The sequence below is a fragment of the Galeopterus variegatus genome, unplaced genomic scaffold (genome assembly GCF_000696425.1).
Source record: "Galeopterus variegatus unplaced genomic scaffold, G_variegatus-3.0.2 Scaffold20, whole genome shotgun sequence".
Classification (NCBI taxonomy): Eukaryota; Metazoa; Chordata; class Mammalia; order Dermoptera; family Cynocephalidae; genus Galeopterus; species Galeopterus variegatus.
In genome coordinates, this window is record NW_007726131.1 from 1,005,063 (window position 1) to 1,027,468 (window position 22,406).

Here is a 22,406-nt window from a genome sequence, read left to right on the forward strand (position 1 = left end):
TCCCCGCTCCCCGCTGCCGGGCGGCAGTCAGCGGGCGCCGCGTCCTCGCGCTCTTCTTCGTCCCCCGCGGCGCTGTCAGCCCGAGGGTTCCCTTCCCACTCCTCTCCTTTCTTTGCCTCGTCCCTAAACTCTTCTCCCCGCCAGGAGAGAAAGGCGGCCTTTCCCCCGAAGCCCTCCGCAGCTGCCGTCCATCGCTCAGCCGGTCTTCTCCAGGATCCAGCCCACGTGCTTTCGTCCTGGTAGTCATTCGTCACTACTCGTGGCGAGCCTACTATGTGCCAGCCAGGCCCTCGGGGACCGCTTGTTTGGTATACCTTGTCCGGAGTAGGAGAGAGCAGGCTGGAGACTAGGAGCGTTTCCTGCAGCCCTCTGCGCGGTGACCGTTCCGTGAGTGGGTGGGGTGCTGCTGTGCAGGCTGGAACTAATGCGCAGAGCCCTGCTGTCAGCCCCGCACTGAGGGCTTACAAGAACGTCTTCACTGGCTGGGTGTCAGTTACCGTCTGCCAAGAAGCAGGGTTGGGAGAGAGCTTAGTTTTTCAGATACTTGGTTCCATTGTCCGACCACCTTTTTTCATTCCTAAAATAAAGGGTTAGTAAGGGTTTTTTCCCCCAAGCCTCTAATAGTCTGTGAAATAGGTATGTCTCACTGGCCTCGTGGTGCCTTGACTTTTGAGGGATCTGTCAAAAATAGCACTGTACACCTCTATCGAAAAGAGGATGGATAGTCAATTATTATGTTCAATCATTAGAAAAGTAGCCAGAGTTCATATTTATTAACTTAACCACTCCTTTTTAAAAATTATTATTAGCATATTCATTATTACAAATCATCATTTTTTTAATGCCCTTTATTCGACCTGTCCCTCCACAAACCCCCTCCTTCTCTCCTCGCTATCTCTAGTAACCTTAGGTTTGTTCTCTCCCTCTGAAAGTTCAAGGAATTGTTATGGTCTTTTCTTTCTTCCTTTCTTTCTCTTTCTTTCTCTCTCCCTCTCTCTCTTTCTCAGCACGCAGTTATAAGTGAGAACGTGTTATTTCTCTTTCCTAGTTTGGCTTATTTCACTTAACATAATTTTCTCCAGACTCATCCGTGTTGCTGCAAATAGCAGAATTTCATTCTTTTTTATGGCTGAGTAGTACTCCGTTGTGTGCTACATTTTCTTTATCCAGTCATCCTTCGAAGGACACTTAGTTTGCTTCCATATTTTGGCTATTGTAAATAGTGCTGCTATGAACATGAGAGTGCAGGTATCCCTTTGACATGATGATTTCCATTCCTTTGTATATATATCCAGTATAACCACTCCTTTTGAACATGTCTTTTGGTTGAGGCTGGGGGATAATGAAACTTTTGCCTCCAAGTAGGAGAGAGAAATAATCCAACTAATCTTATGGTTGACTTAAGTTTGCTCTTGCATCAAGTCCTTTACACGTACTGTTCAGGCTGTTGAAACGCTCCTCACACACGTCTTTTCATGTCTAATTCTTCCTTCAAGTCTTTGCTCAAAAGTCACCACCTTAGAGAGGCTTCGTTAAAGAACACCTCTCTTACTCTTAGCCCCCTTACTCTGCTTTATTTCTTTGTAGCTTGTGTGTTCTGAGATTTTTTTTTTTTTTTTTGTCAGATAAAATGTAGGCTCAAATAAAATGTAAGCTCCATCAGGGCAGGAAATTTCCCCCTTTCCCCTAGTGCCTACACATAGGACATGCTTGATATTTATGGCATGAGCAATTCTGATAGATTTTGCATATTAGAATGTGGTGTGTTCTCTGCCCTAAGAAAAGTGCTCATTATTGTGAGAGCTAGGGGGATTACTGACAGTTTGCAGAGGATGGAGGATAGATGCACTTAAAAAGTGGAAGTTGTAGAAGGTTTTGGAATATTATAGGATTAAAACTAATATGGCACTTTTACAGATGTTCATTTTGGAGGAAATAATTTTAAGGGACTATTGTCCATGTTGTATTAAAATTTTGAAAGTGCTAAACTTTATTTTTGTTGTGGGTATAGAGGATTTTAAAAGCTGAGTTGGTGAATCTAATATTTTAATGAAAAAGATTTCAAAATGCTGTTAAAATTATAATATTTCTATTCTCGTTTGGAGTGCAGAGGAAACAAAAACCATTATTTTAGCATTTCCTCCAAAGAAATATGTAGACTTTAAGTTCGTGGGAAAGTATCAGTGGAGTTTATTCTTTTCCTTGTAGTAGACTCAGGCTTCTGGTCTATAGAGATCTTACTTGACAATTAAGATAACAGAGTATTTGTGCAGCATAACATTTCTGGGTAGCTAACACCTACCCACCCCCACTGTTTTCTTCAGCTAGTCACTTTACATCTCCGAGGTAGAATCTTTGGATTTTCCTAAAATCCTTAGGCCTCTCACCTTAGGGAAGTCCAGGTTATTTTATCTTTCTCGTTAAATTCTTTTGGGCTTCTGTCTCCTCCCCCACCCCCAATTTTAAAATTACACTCCATTTCAGTCTTCCCTTTCCTGCTTATAAAAACAACACTAATTTGAGTTGTGCCTCTCCTAGTCCAGAAGTTTGTACAGCTATTCTACTCTCAGCTTTTAGGCATACAGGACAGAACTTAGCAAAATATATACTAAATGATTTTAAATCATTGGTGCTATATATATACTTTAATAATGCGCTTATGATAGGGCTATTGACTTAAACAAATGAAAAATATAATTTCATTTGAAATACAAAAGTGAGATTAATGAGTTTGTCTTTGCAATTAGATATATCAAGAAAAAGAGATCAGAAAAGAGTCCACAAATATCAAGAAAAAGACAACCAACTACCAAAGTCCTGTTTATTTGTCTGCCGTCAGCAGTGTTTGAGGTTCTCTTAAAATTAAATGGTATTTGAAGGAGAAAACCCAGAAAACAAAGGAAGCATAAGTAGCTTTTTTTTTTAACTTCCCAGATTCAGCAATACAGTTCTGCTGTGTAAACCATCCATAATAAATATTAATGACCACCCATTGATAGGAGGAGCTATTACAGACCTTTGACCAAGTCATGATATTTCAGTTTTACAGAGAAAGAAACTGAGGCTCAGAGAGGCTGTTACCTACTTAGTAAATGGCAAAACCTAGATCTGACTCCATGGTTGCTGAGGAGGGGACCTGATGTTTTCTCTGCATAAGGGGAAGGAGGTGGACATTCTCCTGACCATAAAGTCCCTGAGCCAAGCTGTGTGCATGATTGTTATTGGCTGTGCTTTCCTCCCTGCTGAGAATTCTGGCTTCTGGAATATCAGGATCTTCTGATAGATCCTGTGATGGCAGCAGGGACTTTGAACTGTCATTGGGGAGCCATTGCAGGTTTCTGGGTAACGGTGTGTGGCACGATATGATGACTGCCCACAGGACATCTCCACTTGGATATCCCCAGGGTATCTACACCACAAGTCTATAGGTGGGCTTGTCTTCTCCACCACCAGCTCTTCTTCCTGGAGTCCCATATCAGGAAGAGCTACTCTGTTGTCTCAGGTCCCCACGGCAGGAAACCCGAGTCATCCTGGAGTATTTCCTCTTTCCTCCGCTTTTGTCGCCCAGTCCTGTCCCTACCAGTTCCTAAATGTTCTGAATGTTCTCTCTGTCCTGTCCCCTTTGCTTCAGCCTTTTCTTCACATGGGTGCCATGAAATCTTTTTAACTCGTGAACCCAGTAGTATTTGGTTTTCAGGATGTCATTCCCTCTATTTTGCCTGGTGTGACTTCCGCCGGCTTTTTCTCCCTAGCTTTTTCTCCATACTCTCCTTGTATCTTTCCCTCCTCAACAAGTGACGCGCTCCTTGGGGTTCTTCCAGCGCTCTGTGCTCTCCTGTGCAGCCATGCCTTTGCTCATGCTACACCCTGTACCCCAACACCCTGCTCCCCCTTTTCCACCACCTTACTCTTCGCAGTCCTCAAAAATTGGCTCAGGTGTTCCCTTAGGTTTTCTCTGACACTCTCCCCTCACCCCCTCGGATGTCTCCTGTGTGTTCCCATATTTTCTGTGTAAGCCCTGGTCCCTTTCTGTCTCCTCCACCTGTATGAAAGCTCTGTGAGGGCACCTTTGTTGTAGTAAGTGAGAATGAAATAGAATCAACATTTCATAAACCAGCTTTTTTTCTTTTTTTAAAAAAACTACACCTTGCGGGCCGGCCCGGTGGCGCACTGCTACACTGCGCTGCTTGGGAGCGCAGTGGTGCTCCCGCCGAGGGTTCGGATCCCACATACAGACCGGTTCCCGCTCACTGGCTGAGCGAGGTGCGGGAGCAACACCGAGGGTTGCGATCCCGTTGCCGGTCCCGGTCCGGTACAGGCGCGACACTGAGGGTTGCAATCTGTTGCCGGACACGAAAAAAGACAAAAAAGAAAAAAAAAAAAAAACTACACCTTGCTCAGAACAAAGAATAAATGCTTTCTTATTTGAATTAGAAATACTTTTATATAGCTACTCGTGGTGTACTTCTGTTCTGGTTTCTTGGTTTCTTCCATTTTCTTTAATTAACTTTTTGTCTTTCAAAGGAATTTTTTTTTTCTTTCTTTTTCTTGGCGGCTGGCAGGTGCAGAGATCTGAACCCTTGACCTTAGTCAAAGGAAATTGTTTTTACTGATATTTTTCTATACCTACTCTCTGATTTTTTTTATGGCTGTCACAATCCATTTTTGCTTTTACTTTTTACTATTCGTCTTTTTCTCTCCTTTTTCTTCTTGATTTTTGACAGTGAGGCAAGATATCTTAAATTTCAGTTCACCACTGTTATTATTTTGTTGTAGATGCTTCTGTAGATGGATTTCTTGTTAACCATACCCTGAAGAACTAGAATATTCATTTTCTGCTCACTTAGACATTCTTTATGAATATGTTTACGAAGTTCATTAGTATGTTAACTTTAGCATCTCCTACATAATTAATATTGTTATCCTTATTTTAACAAGAGCATCAAATAAGATCAAATGAGATAGGCACTTGTGGTCCTGGATGCTTGTATTTATTTTGATTGCCCCCTGTTTACCCCTCTCTGCTCTGTACTGGGAAAGCATGTGAGGCTTCTTAGACTTTGGCTCAGTACATTGTGTATGGGCCAGTTAAATGATAATTTGGGTTTTTTTGTTATTTGTTTTTTAATTGTGGTAAAATTTATATAACAAAATTTACCATCTCAACCTCTTTTAAGTGTGCAGTTCAGTAGTGTTAAGTATATTCATGTTGTTATGCAATCACTGTCCAGAACTCTTTTCATCTTGCAAAACTAAAACTCTATAACCGTTATACAACTCCCCATCCCCCTTGTTGTTGATGTTGTTTTTTAATGTGGTTTGGTATGAATGTGCTTGGATGTCAGTTTTAATCAGTTTTTTGAAAGGATACCTCACACTTGTACATGAAACAAAATTCAAGTGATACAACTATGGTGTTCAGTGAAAACAGCAAGTGTCCTGCTTCTGTCCCCAGCTACCTAAATCCTTTCCTAGAAGTAACCACCTTTTCCAGTTTCTAGACAGTCGTTTCTACATATTGTTCAGTTTACGACCCAGACTTCATTTTTCTGAATTTTTTGCTAATGTAAAATAGCACTGAGATGAGTATCATTACAGCTAAAACTTTAAGCACTTTAATTATTTTCTTAAGATAAATTCCTAGAAGTTGTATTTCTGGGTCGAAGAACATACATATTTTTAAAGCTTTTGATGCACACTTCAAATTCTATGCAGAAGTGTTGTGCTTGTTTTCTGTCCCACAGTATATACCAACATCAGGAAGGATTATTGCAATAAATGATTTTTAGGACCCTATGAACAAAGTTAACTATGCCTCTGTTTGCTGAAACTGACTTCTTTAAAGGTAATTGTTACTTCCTACTCTTTCCTCCTTCCTAAAAGGCTCTCTTAAATGTTTTGTTGGAGACTTAAAGATGGAGATGACAGGAATGACTGGTGTGTCGCTGAAACGTGGGTCCCTCGTTGTTGAAGATAATGATAACGGAGCCCCAGCTGAGGAGACAAAAAGACAGAAGGTCTCTGTATGTTGTCTGACCCAAGGTCAGGACAGGCTAGAGAATGACTCTCTACCCAGCATTGAAAACGTGCTTGGGCTGCCCGAAGCTGTAAGTGCCCGGAAAGGTAAAGAGAATTCTGATGCTCAGTTGGGAGGAGAAGAGGAGGAGGAGGAGGAGGAGGAAGACGGCCTTTCAGAGGAGGAGGAGGAGGAGGAGGAAGAAGCAGAGAGTTTTGCAGACATGATGAAGCATGGACTCACTGAAGTTGATGTAGGCATTACCAAGTTTGTAAGTTCTCATCAAGGATTCTCAGGAATCTTAAAAGAAAGGTATGTTTAGTTTATAAATAAAGTTATTTTAGTCGTATTAGTTTTTTTCATTAGAAAGAAATCAGCAATATATTCTTTCATTTAGCTTTTATCCTCAAGGATTGTTTACACTGATGATCAAAAAGGAATAAGACGAAGGAAAGCTGCCTAAATGAGTAAATGGCCTTGAATTTTTTAATATTTTATAATAATAGAAAGCATGGTCAGTACTTATCAAGGGAAGATTCTTCCCAGAACTGTTTGAGTAAGTAAGAATAATTTTCTGGTGGCATGCATCATTAATATGTAGATGGATGCTGGTCATTTCATTAAGATACTTTTTTTTTTTAACGGTTTCAATTTTCTCCTAAATTTGTCTTATAATCTTAAACTCTTTGATGCAAATGTGCCACATCTACAGTAGAAGGTGGTCTTTGGAGCCAAATAGATCTGGGTGTGAATCCAGTTCAGCCACTTAATAGTTACTTAACTCCTTCGAACCTCAGCATCCTCATCTGAAAAAATGGATCATAACACCACATTGAGGTTGTTGAGAGGATTTTAAATAATGTGTATTAAGTATGTAATGTAAAGGTAAGTTTTAAGGTAGTTCGTGATAGACTTACTGTGTTCTGAGTTAGTTAATAATTTTCTATATTTTATGATGTAATTAAGTATGCACTGTATAATCATCATAAGGTAATGTTAATAAGCTTTTGTTTATGCACTTCTCTGGAATAATTTCTAGAAGCTCAAAGGGTCTTTTCTTTAAGATCTGGTATAAAATCTGAGCCATGGTGTGGCTCAGCATTTATTAAGAAACCAGAAAAAATAATTCCATATGACTTTTCACCTAAGATTTTTTTTAATGCCTTGTTTTGCATCATAGAAAAACTTACTGTTGATAATCTTTATCCTGCAATCAATAGGAAACAAAGTGTTAATTCTCTGAAAGTTCTTGTTTTCTTTTCATCAGATACTCTGACTTCGTTGTTCATGAAATAGGAAAAGATGGACAGATCAGCCATTTGGATGACTTGTCTGTTCCAGTGGATGAGGAGGTAGAAGTAGCTCTCTAGCAAAAGTTACCTTCTGTATAAAAATAACATTTCCTAGAAATCATAGAGGTACAGAGCTTTAATAGCCTTGAGTTCTGTGTATGACTCACTGTGAGTTCTCGTGGTTATTTCAAAGGACCCTTCTGAAGATGCATTTACGGTTTTGACAGCTGAAGAAAAGCAGCAATTGGAAGAGCTCCAGCTTTTTAAAAATAAGGAAACTAGTGTTGCCATCGAGGTAAATAGTGCAAACATATGTGAAAAGGTTTTTTAGAGTTTTGAACTCTTTCTGGAACTTGATGTTATCAGCACCATGTTCTAACCAACTGAGCTGACTAGCTAGTGCTTTTTTAGAGTTTTGGTTCCTTCTTTCTGGGTGAATGTTAATAAATGTTCATTGGAAAAATTACGGTGATTAACAAAAGGGTGACCTTGCCCTATTTGATTTAAAAGCGCATTACACTAAAAGTTTTTTGTTTTGTTTTTGGCATCTGGTCGGTATGGGATCTGAACCCTTGATAAAAACGTTTTTACCAGGGGCAAATAACCAGTAGCCAGATAAACTATAACAAAAAAAAAAAGTTATGTTTTTGTTTAAAAAATTTTAATGACCACAGATCAACAAAGAAATCTGTGGTTTAGAACTATAGAGTGACAGTTGTATATGTAGTGTCTACTGTAACAGGATCACTGCTGCCTGACAATCAGATGTGTGGTCCTGATCAGGAGGCTCTGGTTCTAACAGCTTCTTGGTCCCAAATGGGGCACTGGGAGGGGGAGGAACTGGGGGACAGAGATAAGGGAGAATGCTCAACCTAGGTCTTCTCTACTATTTGAGAAAAGGAGATCTCAGCTGCTAGAATAGTAAATGCCACTTTAGTGCTTTATGTTATGGAAATTTTATTCTTCTAGATTAGTGCTATCCAGTGAAATTATAATGCAAGCCATATGTTTAATTTTCAATTTTCTAGTTGCCGTATTTTAAAAAGTAAAGAGAAAGGTAAAATTAATTGTAACAGTATATTTTACTTATCCTAATACGATCAAACTATTATTTCACCATATATTCAATATTTTTTAAATTATTAAGGAGATATCTTAATATCTTAATGACATTCTTTTTCTTCCTGTGCAGTCTACAAAATCCATTGTTATTTTACACTGATAGTACGTCTCAATTCAAACTCTAGCCACTTTTCAAGTTTTGGGTTGGCACATGTGGCTAGTGGCTACTGTATTGGGCAGAGCAGCTCTAGGTGGTATCTGTGGCAAGTCAAATATGTTACAAGATTTTAAGAGTCTTAGACCACAAGATAGGGAATAGGTTTTGAGAGCAATCCAGGAGGATGGTCCAGTTTTCTCTTGCTTGTGCAGTGTGGTGGTCTATCCTAGCCCTGTGATATGTATTTTCCTACACACTTGGCAAAATTAACTATTATCTTAAAAACTATGATTAAGCCATACTGAAGGTTTTTACCCTTAAAGGGCATAAGTTATGGGCAAATTTCCTCATCTGTAAAATGAGGAGGAATGACTTTCTGAATTTTTGAGGTCTAAATATATATTCGTACCCACAAACATGATTTCAACTCACTGTTTCAGTAATTCTAGATCTAGACTCACTTTTTGATATGAAGAAATCACTTATCTATAATTACAGTGTAGTTTGTTTTCTTTTATATTTTGTTAAAATATTGTCAAGTTTAGCCCGTAGCAGTTGGAGTATATCTCAATGTTTTCAGCTTGCAGGTTGCAACCCATTAGTGAGTCATGAAATCAATTTAGTGGGTCTCAACCAGCATTTTTTTAAAAATGAAAATAGAAAATATCCGTGCATTGCACATGGTAAGCATGAGTATTGTTCTGTGGAAATTTTTTGAATTTTTTTAGTAAGGCACACACACACACTGTGGTTTTTGAGTAAAGAGGTAAAATGTATTTCTTAGTGTGAGACATGAGACACATTCAGAAACTGCAAAAGTTGTGTAACAAGTTTACATTTCTTTATGTTGATTTTTCTTTATCATGAACCAGTATGCTAGAACCTCATTATAAAATCATTTATTATAGAATGGAATTCAGTATGCAGTAGATATCAATTGAACTGTTCGAGGGACGACTTTCTGACATACCGAAAAGCTTGACTTTCCTACATTTTCATGTGTGAGCCCTGAGATATGTGTCCAGAAGAGGCCTGAGAGGGAGCATCTAGGATTGGTGGCTCCAGAGGCAGATAGCCTGGATTTCAATTCCAGATATATCACCCTCCAGCTATATAACAGACATGTTCTGTAACTTCTCTCAGCCTCATTTCCCTCATCTCTAAATACATATAATGGTGGTATGGTAGGAAGGTGGAGAAGATTAAATAAAACAATGGATGTGAAGTGCTTGGGGCAGTGCCTGGAAGATGGACGTGCTCAAGCAACAGCAACAGGCTCATACGATACGCAGTTTCTCAAAGCTCTGAAATATTTCTGAAATTGCACCGAAGAACTTCTTTTATTTCACATAGTTAATAAGATGAGCAGTGTTCTTACTAATTGACTATATCATTTCCCTATTTAATGTCTGTAAAATTAGTGGCATCACTATCCGTGTTTTTAATAGGTTATTGAAGACACCAAAGAGAGAAGAACCGTCATCCATCAAGCTATTAAATCTTTGTTTCCAGGATTAGAGACAAAAACAGAGGATAGAGAGGGGAAGAAATACATTGTAGCCTACCATGCAGCTGGAAAAAAGGCTTTGGCAAGTAAGTGTGTGAGTGACCCAGCTTTCTCCTGCCAGGCAGTGAGAGACAGACTCTGCTTCTAGTTCACCTTGCCTGTTCGCGTTCAAGGGTACTCTGCCGTTGCTCAGAGAAGGATATTCATCATGTCACGCCTTCAGAGAGGGCCGATGTTGTCATTTCAAATGCCAGAGCGGTCCTGCAGCCTGTCTGTCTGGTATAGGGGCATTAGGTCTTTTATGTGAGTAAAGATTTGTTGAAATCATGGTGGTTCCTAAGAGAGGCTTAGGAACTTGATAGGTTCCCTGGGGAGCAGAGCAGGCTGAGTGGCAATTCAAGAAGAAGAGGGAAGGATTATTGCTTATTCTATGTTCTTAACAGAAGAAAGAAAGCTTTCCGATGAACAAAAAAAACACCTGTCACTTATCCCAGTGGTGTATTTTCTGCAAGGTCCCGATATTGAAAGAGTTTCTGCTTTCTAACTGTGAGCATCTTTTCCACTCAGACATAAAAAGTGTGGATTATATATAGAAAGTCGCCCCTTCACCCAAACCTATCTTTCATTGCATATCATTCATTTGAAATGGGTATGTTGTCAGTGAATTGCTTTTTTATGTTCTAATATGTTTTCTACAGCCTTAAAAATTTCTATTTGCATATAACTTTTAAGAAAAATCTGGTAGTTTTCTTCTTTTACCTATCAAATCAGCAATAAAATTTTAATGAAAATTACAGCAGGAAAAAGTTATTTTCTCATCCTGCTCCCAAACTAGTGATGGTCCCTGTTAATGAATAGTTATTTCTAGATATATTTGTTAGAGCTGTGTCGCAAGACTGTTCAAACCATTAGGACTTTGTCAGTATTCTCTTAGGTTAATTTAAAAGATAATACTGTGAAGAGATGAAGCCTTAACTGTTTATAACCATGATTCTAGTAAAATGAGAGGATATAAGAAAAAAGGGAGCAGAAATCAGGTTTAGCTATGCCTGAGAAAATAATCTAGTCAAATCAGCAAGTCTGGATAGTGATATAGAAATGAGAAACTGAGTGGTTGGGGAGGAGATGGTGCAGGTTGGAGGCCATTTCTCAATGGATACCGAAAGGAGAAATGAACTGCTTACGGCATGAATTATTCATCACTTTTCAATCCACAAACTAATGGCGTCGTTACTATGTATTTCTTTAATGTCTGGGTCACAGAGTAAAATACTACCTTGGCAGCCTTTCTGCAGCCAAGGTTGCTCAAGCGAAGTAAGCCTAGTGGAAAGTGATTTGAGTGATCGTTTTTTCAGTTCTCCCAAGGGTGGCATGTAGCTCATAACTATCCTAGAAGTGAGGGAGAGAAGGCGGCTCACTATATACAACGGTGCCTTAGGGCATTTGGTCGCAATTCTCTGTAGAAAGCTGCTGGGGAGACGTTCCCTCCAGAGAGGCAGCCCAAGTTGGTCCACAGCGTGTGGCCAGCTGCCCTCTGCAAAGGCAAGAAGACAAGGTCTCATTCTGCTCCATCTGTTCATAAGGAAGCAGAATGGAAAAGGCTAAAATTGTATTTTTTTGACTGATTGCTTTTTGGAAATGACCATCATTTCTTTGGTGATGCTAGGTTTTGTGAGGGGAGGCAGGACATTTACAGGCCTAGGTGGCCATTACAGTTTTTCCACACTTTCCCTTCCTTAAGTGACTGGTGCCAGATCTCTCAGGTTCTGTCCTTATCCACACTTTCTCTGTTTAGGTATGCCACATCCACTATATTAGTCCTTTTCTGTTGGTTATGACAAAATACCTGGAACTGGGTAATTTATAAAGAAACAAAATTTATTGCTTACAGTTTCTGAGGCTGAGAAGTCCAAAAAATGAATTTCTCACTTTAAAAAGAAGCATGATGGCAGGTCAGATTGGATCAACCCTTACGTAGAGATCCAGTCCTCTTTGGGCTTGAGGTGTTATGACATTGAGTCAAAGATGGAGTAAATCTCTGCCCTCTCAGCTGTTCTCTCCCACTTGCTCACAGAAGGCTGTTCCCTGACCCAGACAGTCACTTAGGTGCCTGCATTCATGTTTTACAGATCCAGCTCTCCCGTCCGCAAGCTGAGAGTGCCCCAAAGTAAACACCACTAGGAAAGGAGGGAGAGCTGGCCCTGCAGATAAATCCCAACATCAATGACAGTTTGTCCTCCTGGGCCACCTTGCCTTAAAGCTTCATTGCAAAGCTGTGCAATTTGTAACGTTTTTAAGTTCCTTTACTACCAAACCTTGATATAAATTGTTATTGGTGAGTTATACATTATCTAGCAAATTTGCTGTATTCTTAACCTAACTTTTTCTCAAATGGAGCCTTACATCTTAAAACATAGGATGTGTAGATTCTAAATCATGGTGCCCAAACACCACAAATTACTAGCAGTTGATACTCAGATATTATTTTGTGTTAAGGCAGTCTGATGGGGCACATTGCTTTACCTACCAAAGCATATATGTGGTATTTTTCTGAAAATACCATACAACTATTATAACATTATATAAGCAGGTAAATTATATTTTGAGATAGTATACATTCCAAATGCTTCTAAAAACTTGTTTTTAAAGCCATAAGTAAAAAAAAAAAAAAAAAAATTCTGCCATGTGGTATGTACAGGTTCTCTATACTTTCTGAAATGAATGGTTCCCAGGAGGGATACCTGGATCTAGGGATTTATAGAGATCAGGAGGAAGAGCCAGGCAGGTACAAAGGAGCTCTCTGGGAGAGACTGGTGTTACAGAATCCAAAGGAATAGAGAATTCCAATCATCGGGGTGGCCAGCAGTGGAAAATGCTATAGATAGGTTTAGCAATGTAACAACTCCAAAACTTGTTCATCAAATTTAGCAAAATGGAAATCATTAGTGTGTTTCTGCCAGAGCAGTTTTAGTAGAATGATGAGGTTGGAAACCAGATTACATGGTAGGTTGACATGGAAGGTAGAACATACAGACTGCTTTTTCAGATAAGTTGTATAGAAAAGGATAAAGGAGGAGATCATAGTTAAGGAGAAAGGGGCGTAAGCTTGGCTTTTAAGATGGAAGAGCCATGAGCATATTTATATGCTGAAGGGAAAGAGCCAGAGGAGAGGGAGGGTGAAAATTCAGAGAGGAAAGTTATAAAATAAAGATAATGGATGGAGCACAATCCCTGAGGAAGCTTAAAGGTTGGTGTGCAGGGGTGCAGCAATGGGAATGGCCTTGAATAAGAAGGAAAGAATGTTCTGCATGCTACCCCATCCTGTCATCTTTCTCAAGCTACAAACATCTTCCTTATTCATGGGGATCTCTGTGCTGAACACATGAATCATCCTGAACTTGGTTTCCCCTTTTATCTGGTTTCTATTTCAAATAGACTGGGGCTGCCACATCAGACCTTCCGAAGGTAGAAGCAACCTTCTGCAAATAGGCAGCATGTTACTCAGCCTGAGAATTCTTTGCATTTGCATTATAAATCAGAATGTCTCGAAAATGTCTGAAAGTTTTTTAAAATTCACTTAAGTTGTAAAGCTAAGTATATTCTACTTGGCATTCTCACTGGTTGAATCAAACAAATTGCCCAAAATAAGTTGAGACTTATTGATTTTCCCTTATTCAAAATATGCCCAGTTAATCAATGCATATGCTTAGTATTTTGTATATTGAGTGCAGTTAGAAAAAGAATACTTGTGTCTGTTATTTGCAGAGGAGATAATTATATGCATGCTCAATGCTCAAATTTGCTAATAGAAGCATGCTTGTGAGCCAAAACTCAGTTGTCATGGTTTCTCTTAAGGTATAATAGCATTTAGTTTTTAAGTCTTGTGGCTTCATTTATTTCTTGCCATTATTCTTAATTGTGAATGCACTGAAGGGGTAGTTAAGGAAAAAATGTAGCTACACTTTATCAATTTTTACCACAAGTGTTTTTTCAAACTTTTTATTACAGACATTTTCAAACGTGCACACAGAAAGAGGAAATAGAATATGGAACCCCTCTGTGCCCATCAACCATCTTCAAGATTATAACATTCTGTTGTTAGATCTATCCTTCCCTTTTTTTTTTCTTGTTGGAACGTTTTAAAGCAAATTGTATGGAGCACATCATTTCACTCATAAATAGTTCAGTATATATTTGCTAGATAAGGACTAAAACCTTAAATCATTACCACATCTAGTAAAATAAACAATAATTTCTTAATTTCTGATACCCATTGCATGTTCAGTTTTTCCCTGATTATCTCAAAAATGTCTCTTACATACAGGTGGCTTCTTCAAATAATGGTCAGAACATTGCACTCAATGGACGTCACTTAAATCATCTCTTAAATCTCTTTTAGTCTGTAAGTTAGAGAACTTTGAGAACTGTTTTTTGTAATAATCATTCAACATTTTACAAATAAAAAATCTTTATAATTCAAAGCAGGAAACTCATAAAACAGAAAGCACAAAGCAAAACAGTAATTACCTGCAGTCTCACCACCAAAAGATAATCACAAATGCTTCTCCCATATTTAAGAAAATAAATATCTGGATGGGTAAGCATTTGATATCCATTCTTAAAACTTTTTGCTACATGCCATGGGTACAGATAGTGCAGCTTTGAAGATAAACTGACATGCCCATTGCGAAGGGATTGAGACAGGGAGGCTGTACCTGTAGGTGAGTTTTCTGCTTGTTCCCTGTTTGCCTTCACAACATCCCATCATCACTGTCTACATGTCTGTTAACCCACCACATAACTACCAGGTACTATAGCAGTTCTGGGTATAAACTTACCATGCGATCATTTGCATGTTCACCTCTAAAGCACTTTAATATGATTAGAAATTAAACATTCCTCTCTTGTGATCTTTATGCTGTGCATTCGGACAGAGGTCAGAACTGCAGCAGGTAAGAGCGGTTGGTGTTTCATGTAGGTAAAATGAAATGCCAATGATTTTGTCACAAGTGCTCAGAATAGACAACTTTGCTTAACTGGTAACGAGTGGGAAGGAAAACCAAAAATGATGTTCCTACTCACAATTTTCTGAGGAAATTGTGAGGAGTTCACACCATACCAGGAGCTAAAGAAATACATATTTAGAAGGAAAAGTAATTTACTAGGCATACGTGCTATGGCAATTTTCTGAGATGGTTTATTGATTCTTCTTTACATCGTAGCTGACATCATTAACCTATCAAGCAGTGCTTTTGCCTTGATAAAGCCAGGTATCCAAGTAACTTCAGTACCAGGAATATTTTAAGCCTCTGAAGATAAAGGATTCATGAGTTCATTCAAAAGGATTATTTTAGGGACAAAGATAAGGAACATTTTTAAAAGAGGACTCTAGGGATTGTATGAAATATTTTTCTTTCATGGAGTTACAGAAATCAAATGAACTAGGTGTGTTGTTTACATAACAACTGCAGCTCTGTGTCACACAAGACTCATGAACATACAATTTCTGCGAAATGTGGTTGTGGCTTACATATTTTTCCCAAAGTATTGATTTTTTGAAAGACTCTTTGAGCAGCTTCAGTGTAAATCTTATATTGTTCAAGTATATTTTTCTAGATTACAGTATTAGAACATTTGATTAAAAGAACAGTCTGAAAAACCAGGTTCTCCAAAGTCATGCAGTGTTTGTCAGTCTCCAAAAAGTTGAATAATCAAAGTAACACTAGCTCAGAAATTAGTATTTAACCTGGTTTAATTTTTAAAGTTTCTTTTTTCCTGGAAATGACAATAAGGTCTTGAGTGCCAGCTGCTGTCTCTGTCAAATAGACATTTGCAGACATTAGGCAAACTTCCGTGATGTAAGTGGCCCTTGGAAAGTCTCATCGTGTCACTGAGGCAGCTCCTCACAAGCTTTATCCACCTCCACCCCAGTGTAAGGCATCGAGCCTGCTTTGTGTGCACCCCGTCTGGATGTAAGGCAAGACTTGTTGATTCCCAGTAACTGCTGTTTCCCTCTGGACTGCATGTGCTCTAGAGAGCCAGTCGATGTCCTGGCAGATACATGCTGATAAAGTCACGGTGGGCCTCCTCCACATATCTCCTGCGTGAAGATCACTGGCTAGCCTTAATCATTGTCACACCACTTGTATTTCAGCATTTTGATTTTAAATACAGATAATGTTAAGTGTCCAATTTTAGGATGTTTGGTACCTGTAGTTAACAGAGCTGTAACCACATACCTATTTTTCCTGTCCGACCAGGTCTGATTTCCCACTCAAAGGTTCAGAATGATCTCTGTAGGGTTTTATAAGAAAAAACTCAAATAACTTTTATTATGGTCTATATAACATTTAATTTTTTGTTTTTAAGATCCAAGAAAACATTCTTGGCCAAGATCTAGGGGAAGTTACTGCCACTTCGTTCTATACAAGGAAAACAAAGACACCATGGATGCTATTAATGTACTATCCAAATATTTAAGGTTAGTATCTTGTTCTTGTGCCTATACAAAGTTAAAACAACAGGAATGTATTTTCCTCTTTCCATGCTAATAGAAAAAGGAGCAGGAACATAAACCATGGTTAGCACACATGCCTCCCAATGATAGTTTTCTTAGGCAATAAGTGAATTACTTTTTTTTTTTTACCCCATGCATATTGCCAATAATTCAAGATGGAAATTCTTTAAGTAAATAGTTCACATACAGTTGAGAGTTACCAGTCCATCCAGCTTAAAGTAAAAATTGACTTTCTCCCCTGAAAGTCCATACTTTGATGTGGTTGCAGAAGTTGGCTTTACCAAACTGGGTCCTCTCAATTCCTGAAGACTGACTCAGAGCTCCTGAAACCAATCAGATTTTCTCAGAAGAATGCAACTATAGCAGAGATTAGGTCTCTGAGGGTAGGTAGGGTGCCTAAGCTTTTTAAAAATGGAAACAGCAACAGGCACCACAGTTAATCTGAATGCTACGGAAATTTGCTTTCTAAATCAGCTGAAATATGGTAACCCAGTATATCAGTTTTCTAGGACTGCCATAACAAAATCCCAGGGATGGGGTGGCTGAAACACCAGAAATTAATTTTCTCAGATTTCTGGCGGCTAGCAGTCCCAAGATCAAAGTGTTGGCAGGTTTGGTTTTTCTTCCAAGACTCTCTCCTTGGCTTGCAGATGGCCTTTCCTCGGTGCACACCTGGTGTGTCTGTGTGTGTTCAAATTTCCTCTCATGAGGATACCAGTCAGATTGAATTAAAGTTCACCCTAATGGCCTCATTTTAACTTAATTGCCTCTTTGAAGGCTATATCTCAAAATACAGTCACATTCTGAGGTACTAGGGGTTCAGAGCTTCAACACATGAATTTTGGCTGAGACACACAGTTCAGCCCGTAACACACAGTATGCAATTAAGTAACAATTTATTTTACTCTATTTAAGAGCTCCCTGGGAGAGTCTGTGGTACCGTGTCTATACCTGCTCCCTGGAGAATAGACCATTCCTGACAGGGGAATAGACAACTGGGGAGGGAATTCCTCTGAGTTCTGGAGTTGAGAATTGCTCAGGGTTGAAGAAATCCCTGTTTTTTCCCTTTTCCTTTAAGTTTATAAAATACTTCGTGAGTTTTTTCCTTTAAGTTCATAAAATACTTCTTAGTTAACTAGCTTACTTACACCTTCATGTCAAAATTATTCAGATTCCTGTTTCACCGTTTGGCTTTTTTTTGATACAGAGCAATAGCATGCGTTTAGCGAAAATTCACACTATTACTAACGTTTTAAAAATTGAAGATAAAAAAATTTCAAAGTGGTGCATTATATCTCTAGAATGGGTTTTTCTTTCACAGTTTTATGTAATCTAATGAATTGTATGTAATCCAACAGGAAGAGCATTGTTTTCTTCTTATTACTGGCTAGCCAAGTCTTTGAACAACATCAGTTATTCACTAAAGCCACAAATGTTCTAAGTCAAGCACTGCTAAGAAGAGAATTGTTTGGGCGTCATTTACTTTTCAGCTTGAATATTAATTTATGTTTTCCTGGACTTATTTTTAAATAAAGTTTCTCCTTTTTTTTCTTATTCTGTTATGATTTTAAGTAAATTTATTTTGAAACTTAAATTATGAGAAATATGATTTCCAATGGTATGTGACTTCAGATGGTTTTATTTCTGTTTCACCAGAGTCAAGCCAAATATATTCTCCTACATGGGAACCAAAGATAAAAGGGCTATAACAGTTCAAGAGATTGCTGTTCTCAAGTAAGTAGAGAGTACAGACAGGATTTGAATTGTAAAAATTCTACCACTACTTTTCAGAGTTCTCAAATTTACTTTGTGGGGTTTTTGTGCCTCTGCCTCTTTAAAAAAATTACTTTTCTATTTGTGTTTTTCTTCTTGCTTATCTGTATTTCCTAATATTTATGTCAAGCATATATTATTTGTGTAATGTTTAAAGGATTTTTGTGGTAGAGCAAAGAAAATAAGTGCTATCTTCTCTCTTTTGTTCATTTATTATTAAATATAAGTATGTTACTTAAAATGTAATTACGAAACAGTGAACGAGCTTTTTGTTATATACCAGAGATCTTCAGATAAGAAAAGATGGTCTCTGCTTTTGAAGCAATTATAATTTAATGGGGCAGACAGAAAAGTAAATCAGTGAGATAAATGCTGACGTAGAAGTATACTTTGGGTATTAGGTATGCCTGGCAACAAGCGTGGGACTTGATGTGGAAGGCAGGCAGAGAAAGCTGTCACAGAGAAGGGGATGCTCGAGTTTTAATTTAGATCAGGGCTTTTCAACCTCTGCACTATTGACTTTCTGGGCTGGAAAGTTCTTTGTTGTGGGAACCATCATGTGCATTTCAGGATGTTCAGCAGCGTCAGTGGTGTCTACCCACTTTATGACAGTAGCAGCCCCCTCCTTGCTCAATTGTGATAACAAAAAATGTCTCCAGACATTGTCAGATATCTCCTGAGAGGCAGAATTTCCCCTGGTTGAAAACCACTGGCCTAGATTCTAGAAGGATGAGTGGGCATTTCCTGGGGCTAAGAAGGGTCTAGAGTTACTTGTTCCAAACCAAGAAAGCAGTTTATGAAAAGACATAGGAAAAGAATCAGGGAGCATAGCACATTTGATAGCTGGCATGTACTTTCATTTTGTGAGAGACGGTAAGAAATGAGGCTTGATGGGTAGGAGGATCTGGATCCTAAAGGGCCCTGTAGATCAATTTAAGGCTCTTTGACTTGACCTTAATCTAAACATGGGGAGATATGTAGAGAGGTTGGATTAGGAATTGTAGGTGGAAGAAGATGAATGAAACTGGACACCAGGGCTATTGCCATATTCTGGGGAGAGAGAAGAGGGGTCTGAACCCAGTTGGTCGCAGTGAAGGTGAAAGGGAAAGGATGAATTCAATAGCTGTGTGGAGTCAGACAAACTTGAGCTTTTGCCTTAGTGTACCTCCTGAAGTAAGGAGTGCTGAGAGGGAAAAATGACACAGAGGCAGGAGGAAACTTTTTGGGGTGATGTATTCTTATCTTGAATATGGTGATAGTTTCATGGGCTTAAACATAGGTCAAAACTTGTACATTTTAAATACATGCAGTTTACTGTATGTCAGTTACATTGCAATTAAAAAAAGTCATCTGTGTCTGCTGTCTCCACTTGAAATAAGTACATGTATTTATTTGTAATTCCCCCATCTTTTTCGTAAAGAATTTGACATGGTATCTCCTCCTCTTTATCCCATAATCCCTTCCAGTCTGGCTTCTTTTCCATCACTTTTCTGATTCACTTGAAATAATGTAGTGGTTGAGCTCCTAGTTGATCCTAAGGGGTTCTTCCTGTCCATTTCTTCCTGACCTTGCGACAGTGGCATGATGTAGGAAAAACAAAGCAAGAGCATCTTCTCTCCATCACTTTTCTAGTGCTGTGTGCAAATGTGGATGTATTTGAAAGAAGGGGGCCGGCTGGTCAGCTCAGTTGTTGAGAGCGTGGTATCATAACACCAAGGTCGAGGGTTCGCATCCCCATACCAGCAGCCACTGAAGAACAAGAGAGCAGGAGGAGATATGTGAAGATGATGGTGTTCCCACCTGTTGGCCTAGTTTCTTTTTCTCCCTGTGACACATAGAACAGGGAATCCTCTTCTGAGAGAGAAGGGGCAGGAGTGGGTAAGGGAACTTGAAAAGAGCGTGGAGATTTGAAATAGCTTCTGTGGGTAACCGGCCAGTGGGCTCACCAGAAAGAAGAATGGGGTGGAGGAGCAGTGGTTTTTGAGGGCTTAGGCTTTCCAATGCTCTGTGGGTATAGGACACAACAGAAGGTTCTAGCTTTCTCTTTGGTATCTAAAATATTGTAGTCAATTCCTGTGATTTCTGGCTAGCTAGCTGGCTGGCTGGCTGGCTCTGTGAATATTTCTCCAAATAAAAAAAAATTAATTGGTTTATTTTGTTTTCAACACAGAAAGAATGAGATAGAAAATGAAAGTTCTGCATATTTGTGCTCCCTCAGAGATTGCCTTGTTCATAGCTTGGAATATATTTTTTGAGGAACTTTTTTTTCCCTTTTAAACCAAAATATTTATATAAAGTGTTCTTTTCTTGCAAACAATAAATGATGTATCTCATTCTCTGTTAGTATATGGCAGAATATATTTAAATATATGGATATATCCTGGTTTATTAACTATTACTCTATTTTTGAATGTTTACATTGTTTCCTGTTTCTTGCTATAATAAGAAAGTTCATGACAGACATATTCATAGCTAAATCTTGACACACATCTGTGATAACTTTATTTAGATAAACTTAGCAGTGGAATTAGTGACTTAAAGTGAATATGAAATTCTAGTGGGTTTTTTTTGTTTGTTTGTTTTAAAGATGACCGGTAAGAGGATCTCAACCCTTGGCTTGGTGTTGTCGCATCACACTCAGCCAGTGAGCCAATCGGCCATCCCTATATAGGATCCAAACCCATGGCCTTGGTGTTATCAGCACTACACTCTCCCTAGTGAGCCACAGACTGGCCCAGAAATTCTAGTGGTTTTTGATAGCAAAACCTAATTGCACTGCAGAAATGTGGTACCAGTTTCCTTCCCCAGAATCCTTCCCAGCACAGTGTTATGATTAGGGGGGAAAAATCATTTGATTTGAGGAATGGTGTTTCATTATTTTGCATTTTGTGATGTGAAATCATTGACTATTTGGAGACTGAAGATACTTCGCTCTCTCCTTGATCAGCCAGCAGGTGTCGTACTTGATCAGAACGTTGCTATACCCTCACAGACTTTTGCTGCCTTTATCATCTTCCTGTTGACTTAGTAAGAAACCATGTTAAACACCCAAATGTTGGCCTTTGGAAAGCACATAGAACTTATCTCACGGATACAGGCTACACCCTTAGTTTGCTTAATGGATTCATGGGGTGGGCAGATTGGCCTTTCCCATGAGAACTGGTGAACAGGATAAACCTACTCTGTCACACAAGGATTTTAATTATTGCTGAATTGATCGATCCTGGGGATAAGCAGCATTTCTTTTTAGCTTCCTGTAACTCTGAAGCCACGTTGTAATTTTAACAGGATCTCAAACAGGAACATTCTCATGCAGAAAGATTTCTTTCTTTTCCTGTCTGCTCCTGCCAGCCTCCCTTATGAGCTTGGGCCAGTGTTTCCCTGGCTTTGTTAATAAAGGTTTTTTTGTGCAACATGCTGCTTAGTTTGGCTCCTGATGTTTAAAAGTGAGATTTTCATATTCCCTAGTCATTCACTCAGTTTGCTGTGAATTTACAACCAAAGAGCTTGATCTAGGAACATCAGAATTAAAAAACTGTGAGTAGTATCAAGAAGACATTGTCACCTCTGTTCCAGCTTTTCTCAGGGAGCTCCCACACCATAGCTCTTGCTTTTTGCTGTGCTGGTGGGATTCAGAAATAGATGTCTGTTGTATATTCAAGAATGAACAATATTATTCAGCCATAAAAAGGAATAAAGTACTGATACATATACTACAACATAGATAAACCTTTAAAACGTTATACTAGGTAAAGAAGTTAGGCACAAAAGGTCACATATTGTATGATTCCATTTATATGAAATGTTCAAAATAGGAAACTTTATAGAGACAGAAAGTAGATTAATGGTTGCCAAGGGCTGCAGGGAGAGGGAATGGGAGTGACTGCTGAATAGGTATGGGGTTTCTTTTTCAAGTGATGGAAATCTTCTGGAATAAGATAGTGGTGACAATTGCACAACATTGTGAATATACTAGTATACTAGAACCCCCTGAAGTGTAAACTGTATAATGGTTAAAATGGTGAATTTTATGTTATGTTAATTTTATCTCAAAAAAAAAAAAAAAAAAAAAAAAAAAAAAA

The 22,406-nt window shown here is 38.7% G+C and overlaps 1 protein-coding gene across 2 annotated transcripts in view; it reads left to right on the forward strand.

Annotated features, from left to right (window-relative positions):
* Nucleotides 1–5,891: 5,891 nt before the first annotated feature.
* The window catches only part of PUS7 (pseudouridylate synthase 7 (putative)), a 33,555-nt gene continuing 17,040 nt past the window's right edge, over nt 5,892–22,406 (forward strand). The window contains exons 1-7 of one of the 2 annotated variants that reach the window (XM_008567968.1): nt 5,925–6,328; nt 7,284–7,368; nt 7,502–7,603; nt 9,976–10,120; nt 14,969–14,986; nt 16,404–16,515; nt 18,208–18,285. In XM_008567968.1, coding sequence (XP_008566190.1) covers nt 5,931–6,328; nt 7,284–7,368; nt 7,502–7,603; nt 9,976–10,120; nt 14,969–14,986; nt 16,404–16,515; nt 18,208–18,285 — 938 coding nt within the window. In that variant the 5' untranslated portion in view covers nt 5,925–5,930. Of the gene's footprint in view, nt 6,329–7,283; nt 7,369–7,501; nt 7,604–9,975; nt 10,121–14,968; nt 14,987–16,403; nt 16,516–18,207; nt 18,286–22,406 lie in introns of both variants that reach the window. The other variant, XM_008567977.1, reaches the window with a different exon arrangement.